Source organism: Cervus elaphus, chromosome 14 (assembly GCF_910594005.1).
Source record: "Cervus elaphus chromosome 14, mCerEla1.1, whole genome shotgun sequence".
Lineage (NCBI taxonomy): Eukaryota > Metazoa > Chordata > Mammalia > Artiodactyla > Cervidae > Cervus > Cervus elaphus.
The window spans coordinates 43506967-43528152 of NC_057828.1; the positions used below are offsets into that span (position 1 = coordinate 43506967).

The 21186-nt window shown below is 39.9% G+C and overlaps 1 protein-coding gene and 1 non-coding gene across 7 annotated transcripts in view; both read right to left on the reverse strand.

The window, feature by feature from the left end:
- Positions 1-21186, reverse strand: part of VPS13D (vacuolar protein sorting 13 homolog D) — a 266265-nt gene that overhangs the window by 139308 nt on the left and 105771 nt on the right. For all 6 annotated transcript variants that reach the window (XM_043924162.1, XM_043924159.1, XM_043924161.1 and 3 more), the window contains 9 exons: positions 21016-21063; positions 18654-18804; positions 18357-18567; positions 14497-14744; positions 12602-12793; positions 12168-12294; positions 10308-10450; positions 5443-5573; positions 2455-2630 (listed from right to left, as the gene is read on the reverse strand). In XM_043924162.1, the coding sequence (XP_043780097.1) occupies positions 2455-2630; positions 5443-5573; positions 10308-10450; positions 12168-12294; positions 12602-12793; positions 14497-14744; positions 18357-18567; positions 18654-18804; positions 21016-21063 (1427 nt within the window). The remainder of the gene's footprint in view (positions 1-2454; positions 2631-5442; positions 5574-10307; positions 10451-12167; positions 12295-12601; positions 12794-14496; positions 14745-18356; positions 18568-18653; positions 18805-21015; positions 21064-21186) is intronic.
- On the reverse strand, positions 368-470 carry LOC122708357. Its single transcript, XR_006345142.1, has one exon. It is a non-coding gene; the product is annotated as a U6 spliceosomal RNA (small nuclear RNA).

Below are 21186 nucleotides of genomic sequence, written 5' to 3' on the forward strand. Positions count from 1 at the left end.
ACCCCATGAACTGCAGCATGCCAGGGCTTCTCTGTCCTTCACTATCTCTCTGAGTTTGCTCAAACTCTTGTCCATTTAGTCAGTGATGCCATCCAACTATCTGATCCTTTGTCACTCCCTTCTCCTCTTGCCCTCAATTTTTCCCAGCATCAGGGTCTTTTCCAATGAGTCAGCTCTTCGCATCTGGAACCCAAAGTACTGGAACTTCAGCTTCAGCAATCTTCCTTCCAGTGAGTACTCAGGGTTGACTTCCTTTAGGACTGACTGGCTTGATCTCCTTGCAGTCCAAGGGACTCTCAAGAGTCTCCTCTAGCACCACAGTTCGAAAGGATCAGTTCTTCAGCACTCAACCTTCTTTTTTTTTTTTTTAAATATGGAACGCTTCACGAATTTGCGTGTCATCCTTGCGCAGGGGCCACGCTAATCTTCTCTGTATCGTTCCAATTTTTTTTTTTTTTTTAGTATATATGCTGCCGAAGCGAGCACAGCACTCAACCTTCTTTATGGGCTAACTCTCACATCCATACACGACTACTGGAAAAACCATAGCTTTGACTATGTGAACCTTTGTCGGCAAACTGATGTCTCTATTGAACTCTTAACCTTATATGAATACAAACAGATCAAAGATCTATATAGAAAAGCTAAAACTATAAAATTCTCAGAAGAAAATATAGGGGAAAAGCTTCAAGACACTGATTTGGCAATGATCTTGCATACAACACAGAAAGCACAGGAAACCAAAGTTAAAATCGGCAAGCTGAACTATATCAAAATTAAAAACTATATGTCAAAGAATACAGTCAACAGAGTAAAAATGCAACATATGAGTGGGAGAGAATATATGTAAATCATACATCTCATATATCAGACTTGGGTTGCAGACAGTCGGACACAACCGAAGCCACTTAGAATGCACGCATGTATATATCTCATAAGGGGTTAGTATCCAGAATAAAGGATTCCTACAACTCAACAACAACAAAAATCCAACTAAAAAACAGGCAAAGAACTTGAACAGACATGTCAAAAGATGTACAAATGGCCTACAAGCACATGAAAAGAAGCTCAGCATCACTAATCATTAAGGAAATGAGAATCAAAACCATAAGATACCACCTCACACCCATGAGGATGACTATTATCAAAAAAAAAAGAAAAATAACAAGCATTGGTACAGATGTGGAGAAACTGGACCCTCGTGTGCTCTTTGCAAGAATGTAAAATGGTGAAATATAAATGGTGAATGTAAAATGGTTCTACTGTATACCACAGTGAACCATATTCAGTATCCTGTGATAAACCATAATGGAAAGGAAAATGAAAAAGAACATATATCTCATGTTTATATAACTGAATCACTGTGCTGTATAACAGAAATTGACACCACATTGTAAATCAGTTATACTTGAAGAAATTAAAAAGAAGAAAGAATGAAATAGAATTTCACTGCACTAAAGGGAAATAAAATCTAATAAATTAAATGTTGTCACCAAAAAAAAAAAGGAGTTCTGACACATGTTACAATGTGGATGACATTGAGGACATTATGCTAAGTGAAATCAGCCAGTCACAAAAAGACAAATATTGTATGATTTTACTTATCTGAGGTACCTAGAGTAGTCAAATTCATAGAGAAAGGAGAACAAAGGTTGCCAGGGGTTAAGAAAGGGAAAATGAGGAGTTGTTGTTTAATGGGTATAGCGTTTCTGTTTTACAAGATGAAAAGAGTTTAGGAGACTGAACAACATGAATGTACCTAACACTTTTAAAGCTAAAAATGGCTAAGAGGGTAAATTTTACTTTATGTGCCTGAGGCACACAAAATAATGTCTGGGTCTTTATGTTATGCTATCTTTCTCATATGGTATGTGCATTTTACCACAATCTTTTGAAAGTTTAATACATTGAAAAAAAAAAAAGCGTTGGATGAAAGAAAAAAGAGTCATCCTGTGCTAACTGACCCTGGCTTTTGTTGATTTTTCTTAATAAGGATCTGAGGGTCACTGGGTTGGGCAAAGATGACCAGGAGATTTACTGGAATGGCATCTAATGACAGAAGAGCTTGTACAGTGTGCAAGAACAGACAAAAACATAATCAAAGCTGCCATCTGAATGCTGACAAGAGTTGCAGGCAACCATGAGCTCAGTGTTACTCCCTGGACATGTGACCTCAGACGACAGCAACTGCACAATGGTCAAAACTGCCAATGCCCCTTTTTAGCTCATTCCATAAAAAGGTTCATTCCTATCTGCCTAGTCTTTGCAGTTTTAAGACCTTTCAGTCAGAAACATATGTGCCCATCTCATCAAGAGTAGTCTTACTAAAAGTACCTACTTGCTATTTACAGCTTTATAAATATTTGAAATTTATATGGTATTTACAGCTTACTATTTATATTGCCACACCTCAAACAAGACTACTTTTTGACTAAATATAGTCTCTGGACTCACCTCATGTTGATATGGAAGGAATTATTCTTGTTGACTTCAAAGCCTCCAGACCAAATACAATTGGGAACATCCATCAGCCGGACACATAACAGCTGATCGTAGTCATTCCGAGGCCAGTGGAATACCACACTGGAACCAGGAAGCGTGGAAATGTAACCTTCAGGATTGGCTGTTCCCTAAAACATGGTATCACTGGCGTTAGTCAAAAGTCAAGTCAAGATGTAAATGTTTACTGAGAATCTCTCTACCCTGAGCCTTGCCCTCCACCAGAAGCTTTTTAGGGCACCAAAGGCACAAAATGGTTTGGTTCAGTTCAGTTGCTCAGTCATGTCCGACACTTTGCAACCCTCCATGGATTGCAGCACACCAGGCCTCCCTGTCCATCACCAACTCCCGGATTTTACTCAAACTCATGTCCATTGAGTCAGTGATGCCATCCAACCATCTTATCCTCTGTCATTCCCTTCTCCTCCCGCCTTCAATCTTTCCCAGCATCAGGGTCTGTTCAAATGAGTCAGTTCTTTGCATCAGGCAGCCAAAGTATTGGAGTTTCAACTTCAATATCAGTCCTTCCAATGAACACTCAGGACTAATCTCCTTTAGGATGGACTGGTTGGATCTCCTTGCAGTCCAAGGGACTTTCAAAAGTCTTCAATACCACAGTTCAAAAGCATCAATTCTTTGACGCTCAGCTTTCTTTATAATCCAACTCTCACATCCATACATGACTATGGGAAAAACCATAGCTTTGACTAGATGGACCTTTGTTAGCAAGTAATGTCTCTGCTTTTTAATATGCTGTCTACGTTGGTCATAACTTTCCTTCCAAGGAGTAAGTGTCTTTTAATTTCATGGCTGCAGTCACCATCTGCAGTGATTTTGGAGCCCCCCAAAATAAAGTCTGACACTGTTTCCACTGTTTCCCCATCCATGAAGTGATGGGACCAGATGCCATGATCTTAGTTTCCTGAATGTTGAGCCTCAAGCCAACTTTTCCACTCTTCTCTTTCACTTTCATCAAGAGGCTCTTTAGTTTTCTTCACTTGATGTCATCTGCTTATCTGAGGTTATTGATATTTCTGCCAGCAGTCTTGATTCCAGCTTGTGCTTCATCTAGCCCAGCATTTCTCATGATGTATTCTGCATATAAGTTAAATAAGCAGGGTGACAATATACAGCCTTGACGTACTCCTTTTCCTATTTGGAAACAGTCTGTTGTTCCATGTCCAGTTCTAACTGTTGCTTTCTGACCTGCATATAGGTTACTCAAGAGGCAGGTCAGGTGGTCTGGTATTCTCATCTCTTTCAGAATTTTCCATAGTTTATTGTGGTCCACCCAGTCAAAGGCTTTGGCATAGTCAGTAAAGCAAAAATAGATGTTTTTCTGGAACTCTCTTGCTTTTTTGATGATCCAGCGGATGTTGGCAATTTGATCTCTGGTTCCTCTGCCTTTTCTAGAACCAGCTTAAACATCTGGAAGTTCATGGTTCACCTATTGTTGAGAATTTTGAGCATTACTTTGCTAGCATGTAAGATGAGTGAAGTTTTACAGTAGTTTGAACATTCTTTGGCACTGCCTTTCTTTGGGATTGGAATGAAAATCGACCTTTTCCAGTCCTGTGGCCACTGCTGACTTTTCCAAATTTGCTGGCATATTGAGTGCAGCACTTTCACAGCATCATCTTTTGGATTTGAAATAGCTCAACTGGAATTCCATCACCTCCACTAGCTTTGTTCATAGTGATGCTTCCTAAGGCCCACTTCACTTCACATTCCAGGATGTCTGGCTCTAGGTGAGTGATCATACCATTGTGATCATCTGGGTCATGAAGATCTTTTTTGTATAGTTCTTCCGTGTATTCTTGCCACCTCTTCTTAATATCTTCTGCTTCTGTTAGGTCCGTACCATTTCTGTCCTTTATTGAGCCCATCTTTGTATGCAATGTTCCCTTGGTATCTCTAATTTTCTTGAAGATATCTCTAGTCTTTCCCATTCTATTGTTTTCTTCTGTTTCTTCGCACTGATCACTGAGGAAGGCTTTCTTATCTCTCCTTGCTATTCTTTGGAACTCTGCATTCAAATGGGTATATCTTTCCTTTTCTGCTTTGCTTTTTGCTTTTCGTCTTTTCACAGCTATTTGTAAGGCCTCCTCAGACAACTATTTTGCCTTTTTGCATTTCTTTTTCTTGGGGATGGTCTTGATCCCTGTCTCCTGTACAATGTCATGAACCTCCATCCATAGTTCTATCAGGCACTCTATCAGATCTAGTCCCTTAAATCTATTTCCCACTTCAACTGTATAATAGTAAGGGATTTGATTTAGGTCATATGTAAATGGTCTATTGGTTTTCCCTACTTTCTTCAATTTAAGTCTGAATTTGGCAATAAGGAGTTCATGATCTGAGCCACAGTCAGCTCCTGGTCTTGTTTTTACTGACTGTATAGAGCTTCTTCATCTTTGGCTGCAAAGAATATAATCAATTTGATTTCGGTGTTGACCATCTGGTGATGTCCATGTGTAAAGTCTTCTCTTGTGTTGTTGGAAGAGGGTGTTTGCTATGATCAGTGCATGCTCTTGGCAAAACTCTATGTGCCTTTGCCCTGATTCATTCTTTATTCCAAGGCCAAATTTGTCTATTACTCCAGGTGTTTCTTGACTTCCTACTTTTGCATTCCAGTCCCCTATAACGAAAAGGATACCTTTTTTGGGTGTTAATTCTAAAAGGTCTTGTAGGTCTTCAGAGAACCGTTCAACTTCAGCTTCTTCAGCATTACTGGTCGGGGCATAGACTTGGATTACCGTGATATTGAATGGTTTCCCTTGGAAGCGAACAGAGATCATTCTGTCGTTTACTCAAATCAACAAACTTACTGTTGATGGGGAGATAAGTCAAAAAAATTAAATGTGACATTCAAATTAAAATGACATTAAAATTCACTGTGCTATTAAATAAGCACTAGTCATTCTTTAAAAGCAAGCTGCTTACCTGTCCCCTGGCAAATTCCCTCTGTGCAAATGCAAGCTTGTGGGATGACTTATTATCCAACAGGTAACGGGGAGCAAAGATGACCATACAGGTGTCAATATATCGGCCTCGGCCTTTCTTGACATCAATACCTATGAATAACAAGAACCAGTTCCATGAATTAATCAGAAGGAAAAAAATTATGGTCTGAAAAAATTAAATAGCCTTCACAATTACTTAGTTTCTCTGAGATAATGATTGTAGCATCCATAGAGGCTATGACATCTCCTAAGAATAGAACGAAAACAGCAACTACCTTCAAAGTAATTCTTTGAAGGTACTTTCCCATTCTTTATTGCCATTTAGACCTTAAAAAGTCTCCTTGGCAACATCAGTATCCCCATAATTCCCAGCTTCTTCATAAAGTGTGTACAATTTTAACAGTGACTAAAACAAACAGATGTTTAGCTTGGTTTCCATTTATGAAGCTGACTACTAAGACAGCTTATGTGACACATTTCTCCTTACATACGGGACACAAAATTTCCTCCTAGAGAACATGCCCCTTTTACAACATAGAGGAGAATCTGCGTATTACTTAACTGCATTCTACAACTGCCCTAAACTCAACTGACTCTTTTAGTATTTTCTGTCAGCCCAAAAATCCAGCTCAAACATAATGCTCAATACTACTGAATTTATTCCTTCATAAAATAAATGTTTTCAGCACCTAATAGGTACTGTGGGGAAAAAAGATAAACAAAAAACATACCAAGGAAAGAAAGTCATAGTCAATCAAAAGGAAATCTCAAAACACCAAGTTCCAAAGAAAGAAAGAAAAATGAAATAATACCATATTATCTCAAAAACTGATAATAACTTTTAAAAATCTGAAATTCAATGGACGAGTTCACTCCTTCATTCAGACAATGAATAAAGTAACTATATTCAAGGCATTGGGTTGAACTCTGGTTATACAATGATAATATTTATGGTAAAAAAATAATAGAAATAATAATATTTATTGAACTCTTAGTACACATTACACCCTCTACCAAAGGCTCAACATTTAATTCTTATAACAACCTTGTGAGTTAGATATTTTCATTCCTTCATTTTTGCAGATGAGGAAACTAAGGCGGGGAAAGATAAGTGACTTGTCCTTAGGTGACACAGCCAGTAGGTGGCGTAGCTGGATTAAACCCAGGGAGCCTGCCTCGGAGACAGACACAAAGGACCCTGCTAAAGTCAAGTATCAAGAGATCATAAAAAGAGAAGTGACCTTAGGATATGACAACTAGATGTCCTGGATGTCCCAACATACTTTCAATTATAAATACTCTGATCTGTTAACTCCCTAATTCACTTGTACTAGTGTTTCTTTAATGTAAATCTCAAAATAGCTGAAAAACTGAGCAAATCACAAAATCACTCACTGAAACTCTGTATCTAAGAAATGCTCAGTAATACTGGAATAGTCCGGAAGATCCTCTGGAGAAGGGAATGGCTACCCACTACAGTATTATTGCCTGGAGAATTCCATGGACAGAGGAGTTTGGCAGGCAATGGTGCATGGGGTCACAAAGAATCAGACATGACTAAATGACTAACATACTTTCAACACTAAAACTCTGTATCTAAGAAACATTCAGTAATACTGGGATAGGGAGATAAACTCCCATCACTTTTCTATGACATACAGAAAAGCATTAATTATCAGAAATCAACCTCATCATATAATAGTTCAGTTCAGTTTAGTCTGTCAGTCGTGTCCGACTTTGCGACCCCATGAATCGCAACACGCCAGGCCTCCCTGTTCATCACCAACTCCCAGAGTTTAGCCAAACTCATGTCCATTGAGTCAGTGATGCCATCCAACCATCTCATCCTCTGTCGTCCCCTTCTTCTCCTGCCCTCAATCTTTCCCAGCATTAGGGTCTTTTCCAGTGAGTCAGCCGTTCGCATCAGGTGGCCAAAGTACTGGAGTTTCAGCTTCAGCATCAGTCCTTCCAATGAACACCCAGGACTGATCTCCTTTAGGATGGACTGGTTGGATCTCCTTGCAGTCCAAGGGACTCTCGAGAGTCTTCTCCAACATCACAGTTCAAAAGCATCAATTCTTCTGCGCTTAGCTTTCTTTATAATCCAACTCTCACATCCATACATGACCACTGGAAAAACCACAGCCTTGACTAGACGGACCTTTGTTGGCAAAATAATGTCTCCACTTTTTAACATGCTGTCTAGGTTGGTCATAACTTTCCTTCCAAGGAGTAAGCGTCTTTTAATTTCATGGCTGCAGTCACCATCTGCAGTGATTCTGGAGCCCAAAAAAATAAAGTCAGCCACTGTTTCCATTGTTTCCCCATCTATTTGCCATGAAGTGATGGGACCAGATGCATGATCTCAACTAATATACCTATAAAAGGTATATTTGGGGGACAAAAAAATAAAAGGTATATTTGATATCACAGAAAGAGTCTATAGCATCAAGACTCAACCAAAAAAAAAAAAAACTGTTTCCCTTTTATCTCAGATTGCCCTGGCAAACCCTTAACAAATGAATAGCTGATAAGATCAAAATATACAAAATCATCCTTATTGGAGGTACATGTTAAGGTTACCTGGTCAGGCACTGCATGGCTTTTCCACCTGTGTCTGTGCTTTCAACTTTCCTGATAGGAAGCTAGTTATCTATCCAATTCTTCAAAAATAGTCATATAACAGATTCCACAAATTCTCTTAATACATGCCAAGATCTCACATAAAATCTCATCTTAACTCAAACTCTCTCTTCCTTTCTTTAGTGTTAACAACGAAATGTGAAACACAGTCTGGTCCCTAAACACATAAGTGACGTGTTCTCATGAATGCACGCAGCATCTAAGTTTGCGTGTGCACTCCCTGCATATTTCCACTGGAGAGCTCAGTCTGCCTCTCTGCCAGGGTTCTGTGTGGTTCCTTAGCGCCAGCTGCTTCAAAAGGCGCAGGCACCACCGTGTTTCCTCCAATTTGTCCCAACTGTGGCTTCTGGCCAACCTGCAGGGGCTTGCTTTGGAAACTCTATCAAGGACCAGACACCCCAGCAGAAAGCCAAACCCAGCATGAAGTGGACTTTTCCTAAAGGGATGGAGCGAACAAACATGAGAATTGTGATCCTCAGCTGGAGGATCAGAAAAAAGTTTATCTCTTCTATTAAAAGTCTTCACGTCAGCTTTAAAGGAGACAGCTTCCATGTCAAGGGAGAATGCAGGCAAATTCATGTTTTAAAAAAAAAAACAAAAAAGCAAACTATACTTGGAAGAGAGTCTTTCACTAATAAACCCTCCAACACTTAAACAAAGCACTGACTCCATGGGAGTCAAGTAAACAGCTAAGTAATACCATCTCAATTTTTCCTTCTGTAACATGACTCTCTACATCAGCACTGTCCAAAACAGGAGCCACTAGTCATACATGACCACTCATACTCACCAAAATAAAAAAACACAATAAAAAATTCAGTTTCTTTGTCACACTCACATTTCTCAGTAATGTACTCTCAAGTGCTCAGCAGCCATGTGTGGCTAGCGCCTCCACATTGGACAGTACAAGATGGAACATTTCCATTACCACAGAGAGTTCAATGGTTTCCCTATATTCAAGAGTAAACAATGCTTTGAGAGCCCAGAAGTTATATAGGAAAGGAAGGATACACTGCTAACACTTCAAATCTGAGACATAATTAAATCAAGTTTGTCTTAATCTTTTGTGACATCTTTTGAGGTACATAGGCATAGGCACATCTTCCCTTGGTGCTCCCCACCTCTAGAAGCTAAGCAAGCTTGTGCATGGAAAGTGTTAAAAGCACCAATATAGACTAGTTGTGTGTGCTCAGTCGTGTCCAACTCTTTATGACCGCATGGACTATTGCCTGCCAAGCTCCTCTGTCCATGAGATTTCCCAGGGAAGAATACTGGAGTGGGTTGCCATTTCCTTCTCCAGGGGATCTTCCCAACTCAGGGATCAAACCTGTGTCTCCTGCATTGCAGACAGATTCTTTACCACTGAGTCACCTGGGAAGCTAGCTTGCTGCTGCTGCTAAGTCGCTTCAGTCGTATCCGACTGTGCGACCCCAAATACGGCAGCCCACCAGGCTTCCCCGTCCCTGGGATTCTCCAGGCAAGAACACTGGAGTGGGTTGCCATTTCTTTCTCCAGTGCATGAAAGTGAAAAGTGAAAGTGAAGTCACTCAGTTGTGTCCAACTCTTAGCGACCCCATGGACTGCAGCCTACCAGGCTCCTCTGTCCATGGGATTTTCCAGGCAAGAGTACTGGAGTGGGGTGCCATTGCTTTCTCTGCTAAGCTAGCTTAGGGATTTCTAATTACCATAACCACCAAGTGCATTTTATATTTTTTGCCTCAAATGTGGACACCTCAGTCATAATCCTAATTCCAACCCAGACTTCCCCTTTATATCTGGACAAGTCACTTAACCCCTCGGCTTCAGTTTCAAGGAGAACAATGCTTCTTACCCTCTTAGGGTTTGCAGGTTTCAATGAACGCGTGGGAAATGCTTGGAGGATGAAAAGCATTCTAAGTGTTCCTATTATTTCCAAGAAAAATAAGGATTCAAGCCAAACTGACACTTTCCTGACACAGGTGAATCTGAAACTAAACAGCCTCAGACCTCAAAAGGGCAGTGTGTAGGTGGCTCCTTGGATCCCTAGAAGAATAGGTCTGTGATGATATCAATCTAGCATTCAGAGAATGGATACCTGACCCAATGGCAAATAAGAAAACCAGCACTTGCCGACAGACCAAAGTGTAGGGCCAGCTTATCCCTCCAAGCCTGAAATCGTCGGCCCATGGTTTAGATTCTCCCCCTCCCCCAAATGTAACCCACCAATGTTATAGATCAGCCCTGGGCGGTTTCCTTGCTGGATGACTCTGAGAGCTCGGACGCCACTACCACCATCCAGGGAGAAGCCCTGACACCAGCCTGGCATGCCTTCAGGGTGAATCCCCCTTCCGATTCTCATCGTGCAGCTGTGGGGCAGAAAAGCAAAGACGTATATAGACATTCATCCGTAAGAAAGTCTTTTCTACCTGTTCTAATCAGGAAGCCTCGCTGTGGCTGTCGGCCAAAATTAGAACTCTTAACAATGACTCTTCCTCATTCTCATGTTATTCCCAAACACAGCAAGGCAATTAATCAGTGGTCAAAACTCAATCTGAGAGGTAGTCACAGTTTAACAACGTGTGACATGTACTGACCTCCACAACTAGACATTTAGGGGAAAACATCAGTTCTGTGAGCATAAGGCATGAGGAAAATGCTACAATATCTGAAAAACAAAGATTCAAAGCAAACTGATACTTTCCTGACTCTGGTGTTTCAAGGGTTCATGAAATACCCTGAACATATGAGTAAAGTATGTACAGAAGATGCAGCTAATGGTACATTCATTCAAGGGCCCGGTGCTAATATAATGGCAAGGCACCATATGCAGTTGGCCAGCATCCTGTCATGGATCCTGGAAACATAATTCCCAGATGTGTGTTCCAGATTGGCCACTAACAAGCAATGTAACTTTGGGCAGATAACTAACTCTCCCTCGGCCTTAGTTTCCTCATCTTAAAAACTTTGCCATGCTGCCTAGTCCACTGAAATGTTGGGAGAATCAAATGAGATCATCTACGTGGAAAGGCTTTGGAAACCGTGAATTTGATGGACAAAATAAACTGTGTTTTGAATTTCAAGTCCTGGATCTAAAACTGTCAAAATCCATTCAGGGAAACAGTGAAACTGGGCCTACTGACCATGTCAAGCGGCTGTTTTCTGTCTCCTACTGGCCAGCACCCTGGTCAGTCCTCTCCTGACTCCAGCCCAACCTCTAGGTAGACAGATGCATCTGTATCCACTGGAGTGGCCCTCCTCTAAGTTTGTAGCATCCTTCTATAGATAATGGGGTATGACATTTTAGCAGTATCAAATTCACCTACATATTTTTGGATTAAGGCTAAACATCAGAAGACCACTGTAAAAAGCAGAATGTCAAATCCAAGAAAAAATAAAGTGAATTAATGCCCTGTGCTTAGTCACTCAGCCGTGTCTGACTCTTTGTGACCCACTGGACTGTAGCCCACCAGGCTCCTCCATGGGATTTCCCAGGCAAGAATACTGGAGTGGGTTGTCATTTCCTTAATGCCCTACCATACATTAAGGACATGTCCGCTAATCCTCATAATCGTTGCTTTTCCCTGTGTTTAAACAGGTAATGAATGCTTTGAGATCTTGAAATGGCACACTTTATTTCAACAGAAAGAGATGGATTTCAGAATCTAATACAAGATGGCCTGATTGGATTAATGGGGTGCAGGCTCTCTACCAATGGGCTAACCTGTCTTCCCTCTGCAGCCAGCTCCTCTGCTTGCGCTGAGCGCTTCCAGGGGAGAGAAACCGCGCAGAAAAGAGAGCATGTGGGTCTCTCACCATCAGCAGAGTTATGAATAGAACCACTTCAATACACAGAAAATAAAACTGGCTTTCATTATACACCAAAACCAAATGGTTTATTTTCCATATCAAATAACACAGAAATTAGATCCGAAAAAAATCCCATTAAGTCATGGTGCTGTCCCCCTGCCAAGTCAGGATGGTTATCTACAGTCTATTTCTACTTACACGGATATACTATAGCCTTTGCTAATTTTTCCCTTCCCTGGGAGCTTATTTCCCCTTCCCATAAATAACTGTACTCACAGGTTTGGCTGCTCTTTGTCAGCGTAGCAGAATAAGAGAGGGCTCAGGCTCCGGGCCAGCTCGTGTTCTTCGAACTGGCCTGCAGCATCCGTCTTCGCATTGTCCTGTCTGAAGATCAGTGGTAGCCCTTTAGGAAGGAGGGGAAATGTTTATATCAATCCCACCCAGTGTATCCAAGACAGATGCAAATAATAAAAGGAAAAAAAATCATCAAGGGGGAAAAAGTGATGACTGAATTTATTCAGTGGACTCAGTCGTTGTCCAAAAGGCCAGTCTTGACCATGATTAAAGCACTTCTATGGAGTGGGAAAGGTTCAGCAGCTTACACTGTTGAGGTAATCTGTTTGCATTGGCTCCATTTAGCGCGTGGAGCAAATAAATTTGAATTCCCATGACCGACTCCAAAGGCCGACTGGAGCAGCCTCTATACATACCGGTTTTGTTAATCAACCAATACGGAGCCGAAATGAAGATCTTCAAAGATCCTTCTGCTCGACACACAATCCGGATGGTAAGGTTCAGCTGCCGCCGGTTGGTGTCATAGAGCCTCATTCTTACCATATAGTTTTGGGTTCCAGGTGGAATGAGCAATTCTTTGCAGAGTGGAAAATTCTCCAGGGACACCCCTAAAGAAAGATAAAACTACTGTCTTTATGAGTTTCATTTTATAGTTTGTCAAAATAGCCCATAGCCAAACTAAATTTGATTCCTCTTGGAAAAGTCAGTAACTACAGTATTCAACTGGCAGAAACCTTATTACAATGGCCATCTCCCTTTAGCTGGGGTGAGAATAAATATGGTCTAGAAGTCACACTAGGGAGTCTGAACCATGTAATAATTAGAAGAATGAAAGTTATCAGTCACAGCTCTGGTTATTCAAGAGTTTACTATACAGGCCCTCAGCTGGGTGTCTGAAACTTAATAAACGCCAAGTATAGGGTAAGAGTTAAGGTTTTCTGCAGCCTCACTGCCTGGCTTCAAATTCCCAGTCTGTCCTCACAGCTGTGTGACATGGGACAAGCTATTTAACTTCACTGTGTCCATCTGCCAAAAGGGGATAACAACAGTATCTACTTCAAGAGCTTCTTATTAAAAGTGATGCTCCCTGTAAACAATGAGAGTGAAGACAAGGAGTGCTCAAAGAGCACATAGTGATGGAGGGTGAGAGGGCATTTCTATTCTATACAGGGGCTCAGTAAATATTTGTTGAACAAACATTTAAATATCAGAGCAAGACCCATTTTTTTAAAAAACAGACAAGTAGGGTTGCAGTATTTTTTCTTTTCGAGATTAAGCTCAAGGATTTACGTATTCAAAAATGTAAGCTTTTCCCTGCGGGACACGCTGCTGAAGTTCAATGAGTTTCAGGTTCCTCATCAGTAAAAAGGGGGTCACAGCTGTCTCTCTGCCTGAGACATCCATTGTTGTGAAGATCAAATGAGATGACAGAATGAAATCACTTATAAAACTGTAAAACAGGTAAATATCTACGTCCTTATTATTTCAACATGTCTACAGCAGCCTTAAAGAAACATTCGTTCTGTCCCATATCCGAAAGGAGCCTCTTGCTACAAGAGCTACAGATATTACAGTGACTCCACCTTCACTTCATTCATCCCTACAACTGAAAATGACTTGATGTATTAACTACTCCAAACCTCAATGTCTTCATCAGTAAAATGGGACTCATAACTACTGCTGTAAGGATTACACGAGAACATGTGTGTCAAAGTATTTGACATACTGCCTGGGATACCGAGCGTGCTTGGCAAACGTTTTCCCTTTTTCTGAAAGAGGAGAGATATATGATTTTGTTCATTCTACAGCTAGTAAAAAGCATGGTTTGAAGAGACAAAATGACTTCCCTTAGTCACACATCAACTGAGCAACAACAAGAAAAAAGGCTATGTTGAGTGCTTGCCTTGAGATCTTTTAGTTTTGTTCAGTTTTTTTGTTTCAATGATTTTCTATGTTAGGAGTTTTGCTTTTTTAACTGCATAAATCCTCTGAGCTGGTGCATTTTTTTCCTTTTGATGTGGATCATTGTTTAAAGCCTTTATTGGATTTGTTACAATATTTTCCTGTTTTATATTTTGGATTTTTGGCCCAGAAGCACATGGGATCTTAACTCTTCAACCAGGGATCAAACTCACACCCGCTGCACTGGAACGTGAAGTCTTCACCACTGGACCACCAGGGAAGTCCCGAGCCAACGTACCGCAGTATTATATGTGCTACGATTTCTCCAAAATGTATGCCAAACAGTCATAAGATACCCACTGACACTTTCACAGAATAATTACAAATACTTATTTGACGAAGCCCTTACCCAGTTCAATGTTCTGGGAGGTATCAGCTGTGTGGAGAGCCGCCTCCTTGCCAGGTTTCAGTGTCCCATTAATGGGCATTCCTTTAACATAAAAATCAAGTTCACAAGGTAGCAAGTTGCAGATGACCACTGTCGGCAGGAGGTATATGGTATGCCCTGGCTGTCTGAAAATCTGTTTTGCGCTGTCAGAAAATATGTTGGACGGCATGTAATCTGGGTAATTCTCCTTCTTTATGGCCACACAAAACCTGTGATGACAAAATGGTGTAAAAATCATCAGCCTGAATGAAGACCTTGAATTTTTTCTCCTTAGATGAGTCTGAGACAGGATAACATTCGAATGGTTCAATAATTTGGTAAGATATTTGCAATTTTCAATCCAAACACATTTACTAATCACAGTAAAACATATGGATTTTACATGTTCAGTTTGATGAATTCTGACAATTACACACACCCCTATAGGCCCACCCAAAATCAATTACAGAGCATTTCTCTCATCCCAGCAAGATCCCTCATATCCCTTTCTAATCAATATCCTCCCCCATTATTCAAGCAACCAGTTTCTGATAGTCATCATTGCAAGTTAGCTGTGTTTGTTCCTGAATAGCATAAATGGAATGATACAGGATGTATTTACTCTTTGTGTCTGGGTTTGTTTTTATTACATTAAGTTTTAACAAGATTCAGCCAAGTTGTTATATGTATCCGTATTTGGTTCATATGCCATTTTTAAAAAAACTCATTCTATTGATAACCAACTGGGTTGTATCTCCCAATCAATTTAATGAGAATGGAAATCTTAACAATCCAATTCATGAACCTGATTGTTTTTCCACTTAGTTAATAGGTTTTCATTAACTTTGTTGTTGTTTAGTCACTAAATCGTGTCCAGCTCTTTTGCAACCCCATGGACTGAGGCCTACCAGGCTCCCCTATCCATGGAATTTTTCAGGCAAGAATACTGGACTGGGTTGCCATTTCCTTCTCCAAGGGATCTTGCTGACCCAGGGATCAAACCCACATCTTCTGCACTGACAGGCAGATTCTTTACTATCCCTCAGCAAAGCTTTGTAATTCTTAGGGTAAAAGACTGGTATATCATTCCCTAGACTGATTTCTAAATAATTAAAATATTTGGTGCTACTGTAAATGGTGTTTCTTAAAATCATATTTCCATTTGTTCATTGCTAAAATGTAAGTGTATAATTGATTTCTATAGGTTGATCTGGAATTCTGAAGTCTTGATAAAATTATTAAGTCTCATGCTTTTTAAAGGGCTTCCCTGATGGCTCAGATGGTAAAGAATCTGCCTGTAATGCAAAAGACCTGGGTTCAATCCCTGGGTGGGGAAGATCCCATAGAGAAGGGAATGACAACCCCCTCCAGTATTCTTGCCTAGAGAATCCAATGGACAGAGGAGCCTGGTGAGCTATCTAGTTCATAAGGTCACAAAGAGTCGGACATGACTGAGCAATTAACACATACACGCTTTAAAAAAAAAAATTATCAATTTTTTAATGTTAAGCTTATTATACTACTGGGATAAACTTTACTCCCTGGATTCTATTAGGGAGTATTCTGTTAAGAATTTTTGCGTCTCTTCATGGTGGAATACTAGTTTGCAGTTTCTTTTCTTTTTTTGATAATAACTATAACACTTTTGCTATCAGGAATGCTGGCCTCATAAAATGAGTCAAAACTATTTCCTCCTCCCATACTTTCTGAAAGAGTCTGCAAAGAGCTTGTATGATTTCTTCCCTAAATGTCTGCAGAATTCACTAGTGAAGTTTTATGGTCCTAAACGTTCTTTGTGTGAAGTCCTTTGTATTATAAATTAAATTTCTTTAATAGATATTGGGTTCTTTGAGTTTCCTATTTCTTCTTTGTGTTAGTTTTGGTGATCTGTATCTTTCAAGAAATTTATCCTTCCAGTGTGGAATTTATTTAAATAAAATTGTTTATAACAAATCTTTTAATATCTGTAGGGTCTAGAGCAGTTCTCCTTTTTCTCTACTCCTTATACTGGCAATTTTGTTTTCTTGCCTCGAAACATGATTGGTCTTACTAGAGGTTTATCAAGCTTGTGAATCTTTTCAAAAAGCCAATTTTGACACTGTTGATTTTTCTTATTGTTTATTTTCTATTTTGTTGATTTTCATACTTTTATTTTCCTATTTCTCTGTGTTTAGTTTGCTCTTCTACATTAAGGAAGAAGTTTAGAGCAGTGATTTTACGTCTTCCTGACTTCCTCGTGTGAGCATTAAAAGCTACACATTTCCCTTTAGGACTGCCTTTGCTGCATCCCCCATATTTTAATATGTCTGGTTTTCATTAGTATTCATTTTAAAATATTATTTTCTTTGTGATGTCTTTTGAACCCACAGGTTATTTAGAAATGTATTGCTTAATTTGCAAATATTTGGGGTTTTGTAAGCACGTTATTGTCACTGGTGTCTAACTTAATAACTATCATAATAATGAAATACATTGTGAGGGGTTTCAATTCTTTAATATTTGTTGATCTTCATTTCATGGCCCAGGAGATGGTCTCTTCTGATGAATGTCCGCAGATACTTGAAATAAAAATGCAATTGGAATTGATGGTTAAAGTGTTTCATAAATGCCAATTGTGACAAGCTGCCTAACAGCACTGTTCAAAACCATTTATATCTTTATTGGTTTTTTTTGTTTTGTAAATCACCGAAAGAGAAGTAGTCTGTTAACAACTGGCAAATCTGGATAAAGGGTATGAAAGTGAAAGTGAAGTCGCTCAGTCATGTCCGACTCTTTGTGACCCCATGGACTGTAGCCTACCAGGATCCTCAGTCCATGGGATTTTCCAGGCAAGAATATTGGAGTGGGTTGCCATTTCCTTCTCCAGGGGATCTTCCCGACCCAGGGATTGAACCCTGGTCTCCCGCATTGTAGGCAGACGCTTTACCATCTGAGCTATCAGGGAAGCCCGGATAAAGGGTATACTGGCATTCTTCATATTCTTCTTGTTCTCCTTTATCATCTTCTTAAACTAAGTAAATGCCTGTCTTTGCTACAAAGGAAACTAAAGCTGATCATCTCTCATTTAAACAAGTTTAAAGTTTAGAAAGATCTCACAATAGCAATCCAGTATTTTTTCTAACATTGAATCTAGTAACATATTATTCGTACTCTTCAGAAGAGGAAATGAGGAGTCTACATAATAATTCTGTCAAAGTTCCCAAGAAAAGTCAGTATTAGGTGCACCTCTACCCAAATTCCTTTGAAATCTGTTATTTGAAAAATTCCCACCTCTAGGATTTTCCTCCCCAATGTAGGAATAAGAACTTGTCATTCTTTTTTCTTCCCTCTCCAGATATTTTCTCATTTTAAAATAAATATATATATATAAAATATATACACACACACATATATATATATACATACACTTATTTATCTATTATCTACATCAGGTCTTAGCTGGGACACTCGGGCTTAGTTGCTCTGTGGCACGTGGGATCTTAGTTCCTGGACCAGGGATCAAACCTGCATCCCCTGCATTGCAAGTTGGACTCTTAACCACTGGACCACAAGGGAAGTCCCTTTCCATGTCTTTTCTTTAAGCTGATGCAGACAGACCACTTTCTAATCGCACACATGTGTGAGTACTGGGTTTGTGGTTGTTTCTCCCATGAATATTAGGTGGTAAGTAATAGCCACTCTCCTGCCCAGGGTTAACTCTTGAATTCTTATGAACTTTAACACTTGAGCAGTAAGAACTTTAGGGTTTACAACAAGCACAACTGAGTCACTAAGGGTCCTCAGAGAAAGCATAAAGGGGAAAAAATGGCAAAATCTACATGGCACTGCCGCGCCATGCTTACCTGAAGAACCGGCTTTTCTCCGTGTCCATGGAGTGGCATTCTCGTTTGCTGCTACTAACTTCAGCAGTCTTCACTACATTGGTCCAGTGAATAGGAGCTTTACAGAAAAACACGCCCAGTCCTTTGGGCCGGGCCTGCAGTCGCCAAGAAGTAAGGTGTAAAGGCACAGCAAAAGAGTCTCCTGGCATGATGGCAGGAAGGACCACAGGCTCTGCCACAGAAACACGTGTCAGCACGGAGACATGTCTCCCACCCCAGAGTCCAGCTCAGGGCACCGCAGGCAGTGTCAGAACTCACTGTCTGGAGCTGACGGGCTGTCCAATCTCAGTTCCATCGGCGTCTCAAGTCTGTTCTTCACAATGAGGGCTGATCGGACCGTGATCACCTTCCGAGCACTGCCTTCCATGGTCACTGCAAAGACGACCCGGACGGGTGGGAGTGAAGAGAACTATGGAAAAGAGAGAAATAGTAAAAAAAAGTGTGGCTTTTGAAAATCACGCTTTTTTCAAAATCCATTTTTTCAAAATGGCTTTTGAAAAGTATAATAATACTGGTCAGAAGGCCTACATAAAGCATCTTACTATGACTATATATCTTCAGTGAAATGAGTCATTAAGCTCTAAAACCACTCTGCTTTAATAGGAGTGAATATCCTTTAATACCCACTATTATAACAGCCAATTCTGAAGAGTTGTTTGTTCTGGCATGCCTTTCATAGGAAGAATAACTTTTTTTCCTAAATGTGATGAAATTTACTCAGTATGCCCATACACTGTTTGTTGACATGCCTATAAAAAGCCAACATTTGGATTTCAAAGAACTTTAAAAAAAAAAAACTTCACAATGATAATTGTCTAAGTTCTGCTCAATAATTACTCTTTTTTTTAACAGGACACCAAGGCTCATCAAACTCAAGATACTAGTTGTTCACTCACTCAGTCATGTCCAAATCTTTGCGACCCCATGGACTGCAGCATGCCAGGCCTCCCTGTCCTTCACTAAAACCCAGGATTTGCTCAATGTCCATTGAGTCAATGATGCCATCCAAGATACTAGAGGAAACTGATTTATTTCTGGTCTTAGGTGCAGCCACTGTTTCCTATTTGTGTTCACGTGTCCATGCACACATTTAACACATACTTTGTGCTGCTACCATGTGCCAAGAATTTAGGGTTTTTTTCTTTTTAAAGTATAAAATTTCACATTAGGTAAAATAGAAGGTTTTTAAAACTATTACTCTGAGTACTCAGAATATATTGACACTGCTTTGTTTTTTATTGGAGAAACAAATGACATGACATCTAAGCTTTCCATACTCCCAACTTTTTCATTAAAACAAACAGTATGTGAAAGCCAACCTAATAAACTACCAAAGGAAAAGATCCATGTTTTAAACCAAAGCTTCCAGGAAGTTCTAATGCAAAGGAAGAGTAGAGACAAATATACCCCCATGTTCACTGCAGCACTATTTACAATAGCCAGGACATGGAAGCAACCTGGTGTCAGTTGACAAAGGGATGGATAAAGAAGCTGGAGTACATACACATAATGCAATACTACTCAGCCATAAAAAGGACTGCATCTGAGTCAGTTTTAGTGAGGTGGATGAACCTAGAGTCTGTTATACAGAGTAAGGTAAGTCAAAAAAAGAAAAACAAATATTGTACATTAACACATATTATGGAATCTAGAACCTAAGATGATGAACCTATTTGCAGGGCAGGAATAGAGACTCAGACATAGAGAACAGACTTAATGACACAGCGAGGGCAAGAGAAGGTGGGACAAGTTGAGAGAGTAGCACTGAAACATATACATTACCATGTATAAAATACATAGCTAGTGGGAAGGAGCTATATAACACAGGGAGTCAACCTGGGGTCTGTGATGACCCAGAGGGGTGGGATGGGATGCGGGCTGGGAGGGAGGTTCAAGAGGGAGACAACTTACACATACCTATGGCTGATTCATGTTGAGATATGGCAGAAACCAACACAATATTGTAAAGCAATTATCCTCCAATTAAAAATAAATAAATTTTTTAAATTAAAAAAAAAATTTTTTTAAGGTGGAGTGCAGCCTCCTAGAGTGTTATCAGAAGGACACAATTATCACAAAAGCCTCCACTGACCAAGCCCAGCAAAGCCCCGGGAGAACGAGGGCCCAGTAACAACTGTCTTAAATCTCGATCTTGTTGCCTCTATGCTTATCTGAAATTTCACATTTTAAAACTTACTATCCTCAGGGAAAAGAAATTATAAGCAAAAACCACAAAACAGCCTTTTAATGTCATCCTGTGGTGATGTTTCAAAACTCAAATGGTGGGGGAATCTTACTATTTTTCATTCTGAGTTACTTTCATGTTGACCTCTGGGGGAAAACCTGTAAAATATGTATAGCTGTACAAAGGTTAATTAATATTTAACTTAGAAAGAAAAAGAGACCTTGGACCAAAACATTTGCCCTTTTTTTCTCCTTCCCTATAATATTCAGTCTCATAGACCAAGTTAGGTGAAAACATTTCTGTGCAAGTTCTTTTAAAAGGAAGGAAATCATTAACAGAAAATGAAAAAGATAAATTCCAACCACAGAGTCCAGTGGTCATCAGGAACTATATGTGCACTCAGTAAACACAGTGACACAGAAAAATCATACTCACATAAACCTGGGGATGGATAATATTCGTCCTGCTGCTCGGGCTACCAATCTAAGAAAGATCCCGAAAGTCAAAGAATCAGTACAGAGCTAAGACACAGGCATCATTAAATTCAAGGGCAACCTAAGTTGTTTGCAAAGGCGGTGTTTATAAATACTCTTAGGTGAAGTATGG